Source organism: Micropterus salmoides, unplaced genomic scaffold (assembly GCF_014851395.1).
Source record: "Micropterus salmoides isolate LMB-PRFRI ecotype aquatic unplaced genomic scaffold, ASM1485139v1 Ms_hic_scaffold_9, whole genome shotgun sequence".
Taxonomy (NCBI): domain Eukaryota; kingdom Metazoa; phylum Chordata; class Actinopteri; order Centrarchiformes; family Centrarchidae; genus Micropterus; species Micropterus salmoides.
In genome coordinates this window covers 775,700-792,373 of record NW_024044681.1, presented here as the reverse complement: position 1 = coordinate 792,373, position 16,674 = coordinate 775,700, and the positions used below count along the sequence as shown (strand labels likewise).

The 16,674-nt window shown below is 37.5% G+C and overlaps 1 protein-coding gene across 2 annotated transcripts; it reads left to right on the top strand.

Moving 5' to 3' along the window:
- Positions 1-2,742: 2,742 nt before the first annotated feature.
- Positions 2,743-14,798, top strand: LOC119896107 (23 kDa integral membrane protein-like). Of its 2 annotated transcripts, XM_038709591.1 has the most exons (10): positions 2,743-3,159; positions 6,462-6,527; positions 7,812-7,883; positions 8,325-8,450; positions 8,944-9,018; positions 9,845-9,940; positions 10,506-10,600; positions 11,398-11,503; positions 13,027-13,110; positions 14,600-14,798. In XM_038709591.1, exons 3-10 carry the CDS (start codon positions 7,842-7,844, stop codon positions 14,720-14,722), a joined length of 747 nt encoding a protein of 248 aa, XP_038565519.1. In that variant the 5' UTR covers positions 2,743-3,159; positions 6,462-6,527; positions 7,812-7,841; the 3' UTR covers positions 14,723-14,798. The 2 variants fall into 2 exon arrangements, with proteins under 2 accessions (XP_038565519.1, XP_038565518.1); XM_038709590.1 differs by lacking the exon at positions 7,812-7,883 and having other exon boundaries at positions 2,746-3,159.
- The last annotated feature ends 1,876 nt before the right edge of the window (positions 14,799-16,674 follow it).

Genomic DNA, 16,674 nt, shown 5'->3' with positions numbered 1-16,674 from the left:
GCTGTTTGTCATGTTCACAGGAAGAGAACAGAAAACTTGGACTAGAAGAAACTGTGTCCAGAATTTGTGTAAGTTAATGATCAGTGCTGCATGTTTTTGACTCATTTTATATTCAGTAGGTTGTTTTTTTTTTTAGCTTAATTTACTTTTTTTGGACAATGCACATTTGTTTATTTTATATTTACATTGCGCTGCATGTTTTCTTATTGTGCAAATAACCCTTTCTCATTTCTGTGTTAACATTGCTGTGTGCAAGCTATTTTTCAGAACATTCTTAACAAATTATCCTCTAAAAAATGATGGGGACAAAGTCAGCCATTTCCCTGCATCCCTAGTTTAAGCATTATGGGAACCATAATTTAAAAATTTAGGACATATTTGTGGCAGCCAATCTGAAAACCATCCCGAGAGTGTAAGGCTCCAATGTGCAGTTATAATGTTTGTTTTTTAGCCAATTTTTGTTTCCATATCTGCAAACTGGCGCGATTATAAGTGTGCATAATTAGCTATTTGCAGTCTCTGAACTTATCAGATAATAATTGAAGAGTGAAATCAGTTACATCTCACTGAGGTATCTCAAACACTGTTTTCTGCCTCTGACTTACTGCCACAGATCCCTCCATCCTCCCACTTTTTCAATGAAGCTTTTTGTTTTGTTGACTTTACCAAGAGTTCTCTGTTCTTCAAGGAGTTTACTCGGGGGGATTAAATCTCCCAGAATAATCTGTGATGCTTGCCTCAAATTTGCTAAATTTAACCATATAACCATTTACTATAAATGGTGAATTCCTCGATTCCTCGATGTCTCTGACTGACGTTGTTTTTACAGGGTGCCACTGAATGCACATTAACAGTATAAAGTCCCTCTGGAGGCTGTAATGTTAATCACACTCCACATTATGAAAACGTTGGACAAAACAAGCCAGAAAACTACTCATAGAACAAGAGTTACGTCAGGTATCTAATTGATCTAATGGATGTTTATGCTGCTGACAATGGGACAGTGATGCATGAAAATGTTCAAGCTGGTTTCCGTCCCATGTTACTGTGGTGTCTGTCATTGTGTATCATCATTAGCACTGCTGGCTAATACGACCGATCCGAAGGATTTGTATACCTTTTGGAAACACTGCAGAGAAACCAGCTGAGAACAGGAACGCTGTTTATGACTGACGCTCACACACACGTATGGGCATAAACACATGCAGACAGACAGTCCGTCCCCTTCAGTTATTTTTAGTCTAAAGTCAACACAGCGCTGTGCTTAATGACTCCACTGAATTCCTCTCTGTCCTATTTTATCTATCCAAAAGGCTTAACATTATGTAAAATTAAATAACAAAAAAGTTAATTTTTTCATCATGATTACAATTAAAAGAATGATAGAAAATAAAAAGTTTTATTATTGTTGGTTAAAGTAAATAGATAGATAGCAATAAAACCAACAGTTTTTCCATTTTGACCAAAAATCTTATGTTCAAGGTTTTATCTGTAGCTTTCAACTCCATCTGATGGTCTTCTTCAGCCGATGGAGATTTTCTTGTTTTGTGTTATTCTACTCTGTCTTATTTGTTGTTCTGTCTACATATGCTCTCCTTTGAGGACGTCAGGCTTCTTCGATAACAAGATTAACTTTCACCACATGGTCCAATCAGCAGCTCAACTGATGTCTCTGTGTCAAAGGATAATATTTTAAACTTTTTGGGTTTTTTTTTATTGCAGGTGATTTTGTTCTGAAGACCTCATCAGAGGGTCACCAACACCTTCAGGAAGGTGGTGGATGGCTCACTCCCAGTTGGGAACGAGACTTATTTACGTATCTCTGGACCTTGTTTACGAGTGACGGAAAGATGGAGCGTGGTGGAATCTTTCATCAATGAAAATGGTGGCCTTAGATCTCGCAATAGGACACGTCCACAACCTGTCGACTTAGAGCTTCGGTAACTAAAGGACAGGCTTTAGTACAGACACTCCCAACAATCAAAATATGACATGAATGATGTAAAATGCTTCTGCTAAAACACACGTTTACCTCAGACTTTGCACAACGGGTGTTTCATGTAGTTCCCTCTTTCTCTTCACACCACTTTTGAAGTCTTACTTACAAAGTGTCGGTGCTAAGGCCTTAGCTTGTGTCTTGTTCTGCTGCGGTTTCATAATAAAGAGCGATGGAGGTGGGTGACGGAAGATGTGCATCTGTTTTTTTCCCCCCTCCATTTACGTCACAGTAATCCAATATAATTGTGATTTGCCTCAAAATCCATGTTGTTGAATGTGACAAAGATTGTGACTAAAGACTCACGATGGACATAATGTAAAGTGATCTTTATTCCAATCTTCACCTGTGGTCATGAGCTTGTTGAAGTGGCTGAGAGGAGATCACGTTTCCTTTGCAGAGACTCTGTGTTAGAGACAAGGTGAGAAGCTCGGACACCCTTAAGCAGTCTTAAACAGAAGCTCCTTTGCACTAAAATGGAGTCAGTTGAGTTGGGAATCTGATCAGAGGTTTTCAGAGCCCAGCTGGGAGGAGACGAGGAAGAGCCGGAGGAAGTAGTTAACGAGAAGGCGTCTGCTGCTTTGTTGAGTCTGACTGCTGCCGTGCGAAATGGACGTCAGGCGGTTTCAACTTGTTTTTATGCTGCAAAGCACTTTGTTTATGAACCCGTGTATAAATAAACATGCTATTATATTAATGACACCCCTCCCATGCACTTGTTCCTTGTTTGCATCCTTCTTTCAGCTTCATCATACTTTCACTTCCTCGCTTCCCTCCCTCCTTCTTTCGGTCTCTTCATATCTACTTCTCAATCACTCTTCCTTCTTTCCTTTCCTCTTTGTTAGATATAAGTCTTACCTGGCGTAACCTCTTCTCTTTTGTTTCCTCATCTCCTTTCCTCATCTCCTCTCTTCCTCACCCTCTCCTGCTGATCTTCCAAACTTGGTCATGTTCTTCGCTCTGCAGCCAAACACTCTTGAGCTTTAAACAACATCCATCACTCTCTCACTCACACACACACACAAACACACACTCTGTCTCTCCGGGTCAGCTCTGGTCTTTACTCTGTTTCTATTTTAGCTCGACTCTCTCAGACAGCAGTCATGGCTCGCTGCAGGAGTTACTTGCGAGGGCTCGCCATCTGTATCACTGTGCTGCTACTGGTAAGCTAACCGCTAACAGCTAACAGCATGTTTATGTTTGCTTTTGACGGATGTGATGTTGAGCAGTTGGAAAAAAACATGTTTTTTTTTTACAACTTTTATTTATATTTATTCCGCACTGCCTTTTGCAATGCATTTTAAAATAATACTGGTAAAACCTTTTTGCAAAATACAAAACTTGAGAATTTGTTTAATAGAGGTAAAATAAATTTATGAGGGCATTCATATATATATATATATATATATGGGCTGACCCCGAATATTCGAAGATTTGATGCTTTGATGGGCGGAGCCTGATTCGACTGTCAATCTCAGTCGAATCTTCGCAGCGAAACAAGGATCATTCCATTCTGGCGATATGGGGGTGCTCAAAGTCTGACTTTACATAGTACTACCACTTTTCTCCCAGTAAGTTAACATACAGCCTATTACAATATACATTTCAATGTTTAATACAGTAAATAAACATGTAAAAAAAAATTCCAATAAATGTTTTTAAAGTGCGTAAATAAATCCAAAATTATAAGCCTAACCCTGGGTCGTCAGTACGCATGTATGGTGGCAGTGGAGGAACACTTGCTGAAGAGACGGAGCCCCAGCTTCACCAGTGTTGTGCTGAGTTGTCCACACCTCGCGGGACTTTCGGATAATTTATCACTGTTGATGAACCACACAAAGAATATTATATAATTTTTAAACGGCCGCTACTTGAAATAGACCCTCGAGAAACCGCGACATGCATGCAGTTGTGCAGCACGGCAAAAACTCTGCACAAGACTGGTGAATGGCAGGGGCGTGAGAGAGAGATAGCGAGAGAGAGAAAACGGTCAACAATAAGCTTCAGTTTAGCTTCGGCTCACAGTCACTGTGCACAAAAACACACATGATTCAACTATAGGCAGGACTTGACGATTCTGATTCGACTATATAAAACCTTAGTCGGTGACAGCCCTAATATACTTATATATTGAATAATGTATTTTTTTTAACCTTTTGATTAATAGGTTTTATAGATGACAAATTAAATGAAAATTACTTTTTCTCACTTCATAAATCAAGGTTTAAATTCATTTTTCAACTTTAAAACAGCAGCTTTAATTGTTTTCTACTAAACATTCATTTGACCAGAAGGTTATTTAGTCTGTTTCCTTATGTAGAACTTTCAATCATATCACATGATCTTCATCAGCAGATAGGTTGTCATGAAACTGTACAATTGCACTATTTCCATTTTTTCTAATAACTTTAAGACTGCTTGCCCAACAATCTGATGTCTTGAGTATGTATTGCGGGTACTGTTTTCACCTTGTGAGTCTGTGTGTGTAGTTGAGATCAAAATGAATGCTGTGTTCAAAGATGGGTGTGTGCTGAGAAAGGGTGCTGGAAGTAGGGGGGTAAGTGATCCAGTACAGATTAGATAACGTTTGACCTTTATTACGACATCTTACAACAGCAACTAACCTGAAATGACTTACATTATCTACACATACTTACAAAGTCTTTTGTACAAACATCCGTTAAGAGCAATGTTTGTATCCTTAATGAAAATTATTAAAGGAGAAAATAACTAACCATGTTAAATATTGTACATTCCTTGTATCAAACTAGGGAATTTTAGCAAAACACATGTCGAAATGAACATAGGTTAGAAGTGTGAGAATGTTTAGGCATTTTAAATACATCTCGCATAGTTCACCTCATAATTAAACCAATGATCATGATCAGATTGTAAAATATTATACAGATATACTCTAAAAAAAAACTTGTGGGGTTCCTCAAGGATCGATTTTAGATTATTTTTTATCTATACAGAGTATGTTGCTGATGACACTATGCTGATGACACACTGCTTTACACTTTAAATTGATGCACTTTTTAGATTTATTTAAAATTTTACTGCAGAAAGTGAATTTTACCTGTAAACTAACCTTATTAAATATTAAAAAATACTTGTCTATTGTTTTACATGTTTAATATGTATATGTAATATGTAAGTTTTTTTTATTTCTTATTTTTAAATTTAAATTTCACTTTTATTTATTTTTCATACTTTCGATAATTTCAATTTTCTGTGTCCATTACTGTCCAGTTGTTTTACTGTTTATATTTGTGCTATTATCTGTGTAAAGAAATATTTGAATTGGTCTATTCTGTATGAAAGGTGCTATACAAATAAAGTTTGATTATTTAATATCAGTATCAACACGTCAGCAAATGAACAAAAATTTACAGTACAGAGATGTAGCAGAAGTGTTTTAGAGTCACCATTAAAAACAATTTTATGGACTTTTTTTTAAAAACAAAAAATGTTGTTCACTGTATGCTGTGTGTCTACATAAAAACATGAATCACATTTCATAATAATGTGTTTGGCTGTGTAATCAGTGGTTAATCTTTGTTTAGGTTTCCAGTTCATTTACTCTTTTTCCCTCCCTCTATTCTCACTCTCTTTTTATATTTCCTCTCCTCACTTTATCCCCTCATTCCTCTCCTTATTCTTTGACTTTTTTCAGCCACTTATTTGTTTGCCTATAAATGATTCAAGTTCACTTTATTTAATATAATTATCACGTGTCATTATTATTACAACTAACTGGAAAACAGCCTTTTAATTCGAATAATTTCTGTCCTGCTGCACAAACACTGAAACTATTCCATTGGCATGATTTCTGTTTACTGACTCTTGTTTTCCTGCTTCCTGTTTTGGCTCCTGTGTTATTTACACTATATTAGTGAATTACAGTAATTAGTAACCAGTTTCCACTTTATTTTGGACACCTTGGATGTGTTACATATACAAGTTTGTGTTTATCACATGTAGAATTTGTGTTTTTTGAGGTTTTAATTCCCCCCTTTTATTTTGTTATTACTTGTTTTGAAAATGTGTTGTGTATGATGTTTATGACAGCATTAAATAAATTCAAAATCCAACAAAGTCTAATAAAATCAGTATTTTTTTATTAGCTGTTGCATTTAACTGCAGCGCTGCAGCTGGAGTAACTAGTTGCAAGAAAATGTTTCAGTGTGAGAATATTTACTAAAACTGCTGCTTGAGCCTGGAAACGTCTTTAACTTAAAGACATTCATGAGTTTTTCTGTGCAGCAGGAGTGTTTGTGAAAGTTTTAACTCTGACTGTCAGGCAGAAGACGGGTTCCCAGCTGATGGGAGTCTGATGAGAGTCTCTCTGGGGAAGCAGAACATTTTCAGAGGAATGCAGCTGCTGTTAAAGACTTCCTCATTTTGTGAAACTCGACATTTACAGCAGTTTAATCCAACGTTTTCCTTCATTACCTCTCTACAGGTGTCCGGTATGGTGATGATAGGCGTCGGATTTTACTCCATCGATGGCAACACGCTAGTTGCTGAGGTAACTGTGTGTGCTTTTAAATTAAGTTTTATGGTCCTGTGCGGCCTGCTGGTCTATTTTTCAGCACCAGATGTGTGAAATAAATAAGTGCTAAACTATATGAACAAGACATTAATTAAATAAATAAAATATAAACATTTAAGATCTTAATCTCCACATAAAGTAAATTAGTGGGAAACAAATGACACTGATTTAACTGAAAAACCAAAAATATGTCTATTTCAACTTTATAAAATCATTGTAGAACTTTTAGTCAATACATGATTTACTGTACACAAAAATCTATTTTATTTAATCATTTAATTATAAATAAATTAGACAGGAAGCATTAGACAAAAATCTCAACTCACTGAATAGGTAGAAAGTGAATGCAGCAGTACCATGACTTTATTAACCTTAAAAAGGTCCAGTGTGTAATATTTAGGAAGATCTTTGACAGAAATGCAATATAAAATACATAACTATGTTTTCATTGGTGTATAAACACCTTACATATTTATTACCTTAGTATGAGCCATTTGTATCTACACACACTGCAGGTCCTCTTACATGGACGTTAAGAGTGCATTTCGTCATTACGTTGAATACGCACAAAGAAGAACAAGAAGTACTTATAGTAGTACTGGTAGTAGTAGTTGGTTTATTAGAAGTAAGAAAAGGAGAAATGTGGACAAATGGAAGACCACACGTCTTCTTTAGGATAAAAGCCTGTGTGTGTGTCGACCACCGTAGCTTCTCTTGCTCACTGCAACTGATGGTACATTCATGTGGTGTCAGAATCTTAAATCTTTATAGCAATAAGTGAAATAAAGTGTACATGGGACATAAATATAGAGACAGTCAATAAACACAAAGTCACAAAATACTCAACAATGTAGAGTACACAACAATATAGATAAACAAAGCCTATCGAATCTATTATAGTTTATTCACAGCAAAACACTCAAGTCACCCTACGATACCCCGGCTTTGGATTGGCTCCAGCCCCCTGCGACCCTGTACACAGGATAAGTGGTTGATGATGAGTGAGTGAGTGAGTGATTGAACACTCATGTCGAAATGTTTCTCCATGAAAATATATTAAAGAAAGACAAGGCAATATAAAAAAAGATCAAAACAAATTTCAAGAAAAAAATGCTATTCGACAGATCAAATAGTAGAAAATAAAATTAAATCTGAATGAAAATTATTCAGTTTGACTCAAAAAAAGGCAACCGGAGGAGTCTCAGAGTTTGTTTCAGACATGTGGAGCATGAAAACTTAATGCTGCTTCTCTGTGTTTAGATTTGACTCTGGGAACAGAAAGCATACCAGATGGTCCAAGTCAGAAGTCTGGAAGGACGGCGGATCACAAATGTATTTAGTGTCTCCAGAAGGAGCTGATAAATGTCCGTGATGAAAGTAAAGGGATGTCATGAAGATACAAGTTTGAATAGGAAACAAATCTGTCGGTGTAGCGTTAGAAAGACGTGAGCTCACCAGGCTACATGCTACATTAGCTGCTACCAACATAACATACCCGAATCTCTGAATTATTGGTGGACGAGATATATTGTTGGGAATGTAGGTGCCAGATTTTGACACAGAAGAAGGTTCTGCTTTATCTATTTTGGTCCTTTTGTTTTGAACTGGGAGTCTGACAGTGTTATATCTGTGGAGTCCTGGATGGACAAACTTTCCTGCTCGAATAATCAGAATAAGTAATTAATTTTAAAGAAGCCAAACATTGAGAAAAAACTAATAAAATGCAGCTCAATTTGGATTCATTTAGTGTCTCTCTCTCTCTCTCTCTCCCAGTTGTTTGACCAGTTGTCCAGTAGCGATGGTTTACTGCTCCTGCAGGTGTTCGGTCCGGTCACCATGGTTTTGTCTGTGCTGGGCATCTGTGCTGCGACGTTGGACGTCAAAACTCTGCTGTTGGTGGTGAGACACACACACACATTCATGTTCCCATCACTTCGGACAGGGCTGGGAGGGTCACTTTAAAAATGTAATGTAATCCAGTACAAGTACAAATTACTTGTTAAAAAAAACAACTAATGTAACCTGATTACTTACCTGGTTATTTCCTGAAGACAACCCAACCATAACCACTACTTGCCTAACCCCTAACTCTTCATTTTTTCAGATGTAATCCTCTGGCTTCTAACCTAACCCTAACCTTAAACCTATGGAGGACAGATCCTGAAACATTCAGAAATAATGCTTATTTATTTATTGAGCATTTATTTATTTCTGTATTTCTGAATGTGTCAGGATCGGTCCTCCATATAAACCAAGTCCTCACCAAAAATTTCATGATATACACAAAAGGGACTTGCGTTCTCTCCCCTAAAGGAAGGAGAGTTCCCTCAACATGAGTAGTATATGTCCAAAAACACAGGGGGCGGAGCTAACCTGTGATTATCTTCTCCAGTTTTCTGCTCTGATATTTGTGGAGTTTGTGGCTCTGATGATTGTGGCCTCGCCGCTGGTTCAGGTTCAAGCTCAGGTAACTCTTCCTCTTTGTCTCAGTCACCCTTGATTAGTGTATAATCCCCTCTCAGCAGCCACTGGTGCCCCCTACAGGCTGCAGTGTTCATCACAGCCCACAATGTGAAAGTGTTAAACCTTTCTTGATCTTGATCATATTTTTAGCTGCTAAAATCCTCATGACACCAGCAATTAGAGAATTGACATGTACATTTAATTTCAAGAGCATAAAAAGCAGCTACACATTTATTAGGTTGATTGTCCCAAAAACTTTGTACCAGTCAAACCTTTTAGAAGACCACCACTTTTGCAGTTTTTATTGAAATATAAGTAGTTAAAGTCAAGTGAAAACCTTAAAAATGGTACAAAAGTATGCTGCAAACTGCTCCAAGTTTTTCATTGTATATCTGTGGTATCAGAGTACGGTCTAGACCTGCTCTTTTATGAAAAGCGCTGTGAGATAACTGTCGTTGTCGGTCTTTATAAATCTGGACGTGTGTTCCCAACTTGAAAGAAAAGTATAGTGGGCTGAGTGAATCAATCAGGACCTTTGAGAACTTTTATTTACTAAAAGGAAGCAATACTGACCTGAAGTTAGGAGACAAATTTCAGTATTTTGGGACAAGTAAGCCACTTTAATCAAAACATTTAATTGCAGAAATTGTATTTATATGGATGTTGAAAGCAGGTTAGAGGTTGATTTTAATGGTTAAAAACTACATTTTTACAAACTGTAAACCTTTGATTGAGAAAGCCTAAAACTTGTGGTCGTAGTAAAATCTGTCTTTACTGTTTCTAACTCTCCATCAGTGTTCCTCTGTATTGTTTTGTATTCTGTTGTGCAGATGGACAGTGCAGTGGAGGAGGTGTTTCTGAATGTAACTCCCCTGCACAGAGCAGAGCGTGACATCCAGAGTGAACTAAACAAACTCCAGGCCTCGGTAAGAGACAAAGAAATGCAAAGGAAAGAATGCAATGAAACATATCTTGTTTTAATCCAGAAGGAATCACATCAAAAGATCACAATTTAGAGAAACATGTCTGTCACAAGCGGGGAAAGATGGTTTAAATTGTTGCTGGTGCTGTAAGTCCAGCTTTAGGTCTCTTAAATTAACAGAAGAACATTGTCACAAATTTAACACACGTTACACAGAACAACTGCTGAAAACAATAAATCAAATACATTTTATCCTCTCACAAAACACACGAACTCCCAGCAGAGAACAGGGAAGTTGCACAGAGTTACATAATAATTAATCCCTGCATGACTGTTGGAGAGTATTTCTCTGCTGATGAAATAAAAGCGGGTTTTAGTTTTAACTCCACATCTGACTTTCCAAAAGTCTTAGTTTAATCTTAGTTTTAAATCCAAAGTGATCATTGATGTTTTGAAATTGCTGAGTTAAATATGTTTTTTAATTTTTTTTATTTGACTAGTCAGAAGATCACTGAAGATAACGTGACTTTGTGTTTTAGTGAGTGTCTGAATGTTTGTCTCTTTCTCAGGACTCTTGCTGTGGTTTGAGAAGTTTTGAGGACTGGGAACATCAACTTCCTTCTTCCTGTTTCTGCACACCTCCTGCCTCCGACCTGCAGCAGAGGTAAAACATTCAAACCTCTAAGAATTTCTGGATTTAATGGCGTTTTAAAGTTAATAAAAGAGCATTCGAGCTTATAGTTTAAGAGTTATTTTTTTCTTAGTTTTGAGAAGGATTTTTTCATCTCTATTTTACGTGTATACACACATTTCCAGGCAACTTGTAGAGTTCCTAGTAAATTTTTCAACTTTTGAATTTTGGCTTTTGAACCTCTAGACGAAGATTTCAAAAAGAATTTTTGGATATCCAGAAGAGTTAGAGTTTTTCCTTGTGCTTAAGCTTCGGGAAGAATATCCATTTCTATGATTTGATTTACTCAAAGGGGTTTTGAGAGAATTTTCTTCTTGAATAGTTTTGGGTTTTACAAGAATTTAGACATCGACTTTATGCTTTGTAACTTCTGGTTTGGGAAGTTCATAAAAGGTGTTGAGTTTTTGTACGACTTTGCAAATTAAAAAGGTTCTTTAATATTTCTGATACATTATATTTCTGTGATATTTCTAAATATTTTAAAGCTTTTTGCATAGTTAGGTTTTTAAGATGAATTTCTAGAAGAGTTTAAGCTTTTCTTAAAGTGTTTGAGCTATTAGAGGTATTTCTGTAAGAGTTTAGATAGGTCTGCAAGTTAGAGAAGAATTTAAAACTTTTAGAATTTACAACTTAATGTTTCAATGTTCAACATCCTTAGGCTCCTGCACTATACGGACAAAAAAATAGTAAAATGTAAAAAAAAAAAAAGTTTTTTAAAATATGTTTTTATGCCTCTGGTCTTGATTTAAGCTTTGTTCCTTCTCTCATAGCTCTCAGACTGGTAACTCCAGCTTAGAGGGGCCTTGTGTCATGGTGGGAAGTGACATTTCCCGGGTGACAACAAAACTCACAGATAAATTATGGGTTCACTCCAAGGTAACAAAAAATGGTCTCCTTACTTTCCTTCTTCCATATTTCTTTTTCACACTCTTAAACTACTTCTTTGTTTATGCCTATTTTTTCTTCCTTCCCACTTTCTCCCTTCGTTGTGCTCAATTTCTATCTTTTTTTACCCCCTCCTACCCTCTTATGCTGGTTTCACACACACACACACACACACACACACACACCCCGTGATGCCAGTGTGGCATGTTTACAGAGTCAATGCAAAGATGTGGATTGAGATTTCCTACTGGGTGGCTGAAGGGAATGTGATGTGAACGACCGTGCAACGCTCCATCGCATGGGTTGAATGTTTTCAACTCGAACGTGAAATTCCTGTGATGCTGTGACAGGAACAGACCCTCTGCTCGCAGATAAGCTACTGAGCTACAGGGAGCTCTGGAGGAGAGAGCTGGGGCAGTGCCAGAGATTTGGACCAATAAATACCTGCAGTCTGACTGGATTCTGCTCTGATAACGGAGCAGCTTAACAGCAGGAGGAGCTCTGAGTTAATTACTTTTATTAAAATACCTTTTTACTTGTATTTTGGAGATTAAATCGTTGACTTTCACTTGCAATTCTCAGCAGCGAACTACTGAGGCTACTTAAGGCTTGTGCAGACTACACAACTTGAAGTCGTGGCGTTCACACTACGTGACTGACTGGTTAGAGGGGTCACTCACTACACAAGCTGAAAGCGGCGGAGTCACCCGACACTGGTCTCCAAACCACGTTTATTCAAGAACACACACATGAAATGTGAAACGGGAAATGACGCAAACCTACACACGAAACAGCTGTTTATAATTTCTATCTTTATAGTAACAAAGACAAAATTTGAGTGAAAGAATGGATCAGCACACACAGGTAGCAGAGATCGTCTGAGCTACTGAGCGACTCGGCGATGTGTCAGAAATGTGTCGAGAAGCCAATGTGCCAAGTTGTCGAGTAGTTCACACATAAAAACTGGCGACCGCCGATCAATCGCCGATTTACTCCAGATCACAGCCTGACGCTGGCCGAGCAGCAAATCGGGCTAAAAATCGTGTTGTGTGAACTAGGCTTTAGAGAAAAGTAAGCGAGGATGAACTACCAGAAAATGTGTGTGTTACTTGATTCCAGCTATGGTTGTACTTTACTATGAAAGAAGTTAGCATAGATCAGCCTTGATCGATTCAAACTCCATTCGAAAAATGTTTTTAAAGTTGTAAGATTATAATTTTGCTTACAGACCTGACAAAGCATGACTTAATATTTTTAACAAATCAGCATCATGTTATTTTGGCATCATTTATAGCAACTAAATCACAGCAAATTGTTTCTTTGTTATCATACAGCTGTAGTAATTGAATTTGTAATTTACATTGAATGTGAAACCAGCATAAGTCTCCCTGTGTTTGTCTTTGTTTTCTTTCAACAGTGGAGGGTAAACAGAGGAAATTATGTTTGCCTAATGTACATCAAATGTAGATAAAATGTTTTTATGAATGCCGACCTTTGACATCTGTCTGTGGCAGCCCTGCGGTCCCATCCTGAAGAGTTACCTGAGCTTCCCCATCAAACTCAGAATAGGAATCATTTCATCCTTCGCCACCATTACGGTACATCATTTAACAGCTTCCCTTCTCAAGTTAACACAAAGGCGCCAAACTGGCAGGTCTTGGGTTAAATAAAGTAACTGAACTAAATACATGAAAAGGAAAAGTCTGGACAATCAACTATAATAAACAAACAGCATCACACATAGTTGACAATGTACAGAGGGAGAAAATTACAGAAGATACTAATTTCTAGATTTTAAGTTTCTAAAAGACTTTACATAGATAATATCTAGATTTAGAAAAAGGTTTACTGGAGAGTTCATGGTTTTTGGAAAAATTTACAAGATTCTAAATAAGTTTGTTTCTAGAGTTGCTGTTGCAAAATGTTTTTGTAAATGTTTGTTTTGGAAGTTTTTACACAACATAAAGTTTTACATCTTTGAGTTTAACTTTCTGCACGCAGTTCATTTTTTGAAGTGTTAGGAGTTTATGGATTAGATAAAAACAAGTTTATGTTTCTACACTCAACAAGATTATAAATGCAACACTTTTGTTTTCACTCTCTCAAATATTGTTCACCAATCTGTCAAAATCTGTTAGTGAGCACTTCTTTGCTGAGATAATCCATCCACCTCACAGGTGTGGCATATCAAGATGCTGATCAGACAGCATGGGGATTGCGCAGGTGTGCCTTAGGCTGGCCACAATAAAAGGTGTACATAGAGAAAGTCTTAGATCTTTGAGTCCAGCTCATGATGAATGGGGGCAAAAACTAAAATGTTGCGTTTATAGTTTTGTTCAGTGTAGAAATGTTTCTAGCACAGTGAGTTTCTGGAAGTGTTTACATTTCTTGAACCAGTCTTAATGAAAGCCTATGAGTTTTTGTATGTTATGTGTGTCTAGAAAAGTTTGGTTCTTCAGAAGTGTCAGAGAGTTGATAGTTTACAAAATTATACAAGTGTACGTGTTTTGGATGTCTTTCTAGAACACTATGTATCTGGAAAAGGTACAAAGTTTTAGTTTGTAGTTTAATAGGTTTCTAGGACCGAAAAGGAATTTCTGGAGGTATAATTTAAGGTATAAAATGAGTTTGAAGAGGACAGTATATACTTCGGATGAGTTTGCAAAAGTGCTAAGAGTTTGCTGAGGAGATTTTGGATAAGTATGTGTTTGAGAGTTTCTAGCAGGGTTTCTGGAAGCTTTAGAGTTTTGACTTTGAGTTTCTACAATAAAAAAAGATTCAACATAAGATTTCAGCTAAAATGTTATTTCTTGTTTGTCTTCATCATATCCTGAAAAATTGTACAAAGACGATAAACTTAAAATAATATGTTGGAAATAAAGCATTGAATGGCAAAAGAAAACAAGATTTGAGTTTTTAGAAGTCATCTAGTTTTGAAAATGGGTTACAAATATTCTGAATTGGCTTTTGATTGGCATCCAGGCTAATTTCTTGTCAAATGCAACGAGAAAACAAGCAATGCAATGCATAACAGTACATATCACATGATTCCCAAACATAATGAATAGCATCGTGTGTGTTTTGCAGATGGCGGCCATTGCTCTGTGTCTGGCGTTGGGCCTGGAGGAATACTGGAAGAAGCCTCCAGTTGAAACTACAGTCGATGACTTCAACAGAGTGAAATACGAACCCAAACCCTCGCTCACCTGACCTTTGACCCCTCATGCCAAAACCAAGGCATCAATTCATACTACTGGCAAGACTTCAATAAAAAAAATATAAATACTTTCGGGAATCTTAAGTTTTTTTGCAAAACAGCGTGTGTGTAATCATAGGACATCTCTAAAGATGGTGCCAACTCACACACACACATCTTGATAATATAACAGTAAAAGGTAGACAAGAACCCCAAGAAGTGGGGCCCCTGCAGGGAGATTTTCAGGTTGATGTCATTTCAACAGACGTTTTTAGTGGGGGATCTGCAATTTGAGACGGTCAGCCAGCTCTTGAGGCCCCAAGTGGCTGTCTGCTTTGCCTGTTCATAAAAGTCATCATCAGGTTTAATGCAAGTTTAAACTGTAAAGGGGTAAAACAAACAAAAAAAACCAAACAGCCAGAATGCTTAACGAAGAAGCTAAAGAATTTTTTTTCTCTGTTTCTGAACCGATGTTTGAAAACTTCTACCCGTCATGATGTTTGCCAGTGACTTCAGCAGCCATCGAGAGCCCTTAACATTTGCACTCAGCTCAGGACTGCTGTGAGGAAAAACTGGAGGAATGGCTGCTGGTAAATGTTCGGCTCTCGTCTTTGTTACAAATAAAGTTTATTTTATCAGTGACATTTGTGTGGTCTTTAGTTGTAGTTTCCTCCTGCAGCCACAAGATGACAGAAAAGCTATTACCCAGCCTGCAGCAGGAACATTGAGTGCATGGGTGTGTGGGCTGTTTGTGTTTAAAATGGAGGTTCAATTCCTCAGTTTCAACTTCACTTTTGTTTTTTACTTTAATCTTTGCTGTTTCAATACACAATTTTACATATTTTAAAAGATTAGCAGTAAAACCATGTGAGGAGAGCCCCAAGCATGCGCTGCTTTTTCGTGTGCGGCCACAAGCCAAAAAATGTTAAGCCTTATATTTTATAATCTTGTCTTTTTATTTAAAATGTAAAGTACCTTCCTCAAATCAAATGTAGTAAAATAAAAACTGCAATAGTTCTTATGAAATATAGTCAAGTAGAAGTATAAAGCAGGAGTCCAACAAAGGTTGAGGTCAAGGACAACTGGACTTGGTTGAAGAAAAACTAGTAGACGTTTCGTCCCTCATCCAAGAGACTTCTCCATATATGGACTACCCAAAATACATGAAGAAGGAGCCCCACTATTATCAGCAGTATCAACTCGGTCACCTACAACATTGTCAAACACATATCTACCATCTTAGCCCCTTTGGTGGGTAACACACCCCACCACATCCAAAACTCCATTGACTTTGTAAACAAAGTTCGAGGACTGAAACTGGACCCAGATGAAACCATGGTGTCCTGTGATGTGACCTGAAGAGAGCACTTACATCCTGTGGATTCCCTAAATGGACCTTTGTGAAAACAGCCACAAAATCACAACAGGTCACAAAAGGAAGAAGGTATAAGGCCCTCGGCTGGATCGCTCTACAGGCAAAGAGGAGTGTGGGATCGTGTTGGTGTCCTCCTTCCGCGTCAAAGCGCAGGTTATACTGTCTTGGTCCCGGTTGGACTCCGGTGAGCCAGACCACCTGTTATAGACTGTTGTGTAAACTACTAATCTTGTCTTTTTATTCTTTCACAGATGCCCCCTAACTATTGTTGTGATTATTAAAGTCCCTTATTTTTGCCTACGGGTTGTTTTAGTTGTTCCCTAATCATCTCCAGTGGAGATCGTTTCCCGTTGTGCTGTCAGATTATACTAAACTCCTGTTAAAACCTAAACCTGTATCACCTGCTTGACTTTCCACCCCGGTAATTCTAATCAGCTGTTTGTCCCACATCTCCTGGATGCCACCGGACGTAACAACTTTGGGGGCTTGTACGTGATTTTTATGGAAAGTCAAAGCTGGTTGATGCATGTTTTTGGTTTAAATTGGTTTGTTCTGCTTGTGTGCGTTTCATGGTGGTGAGTTGAATAGTTT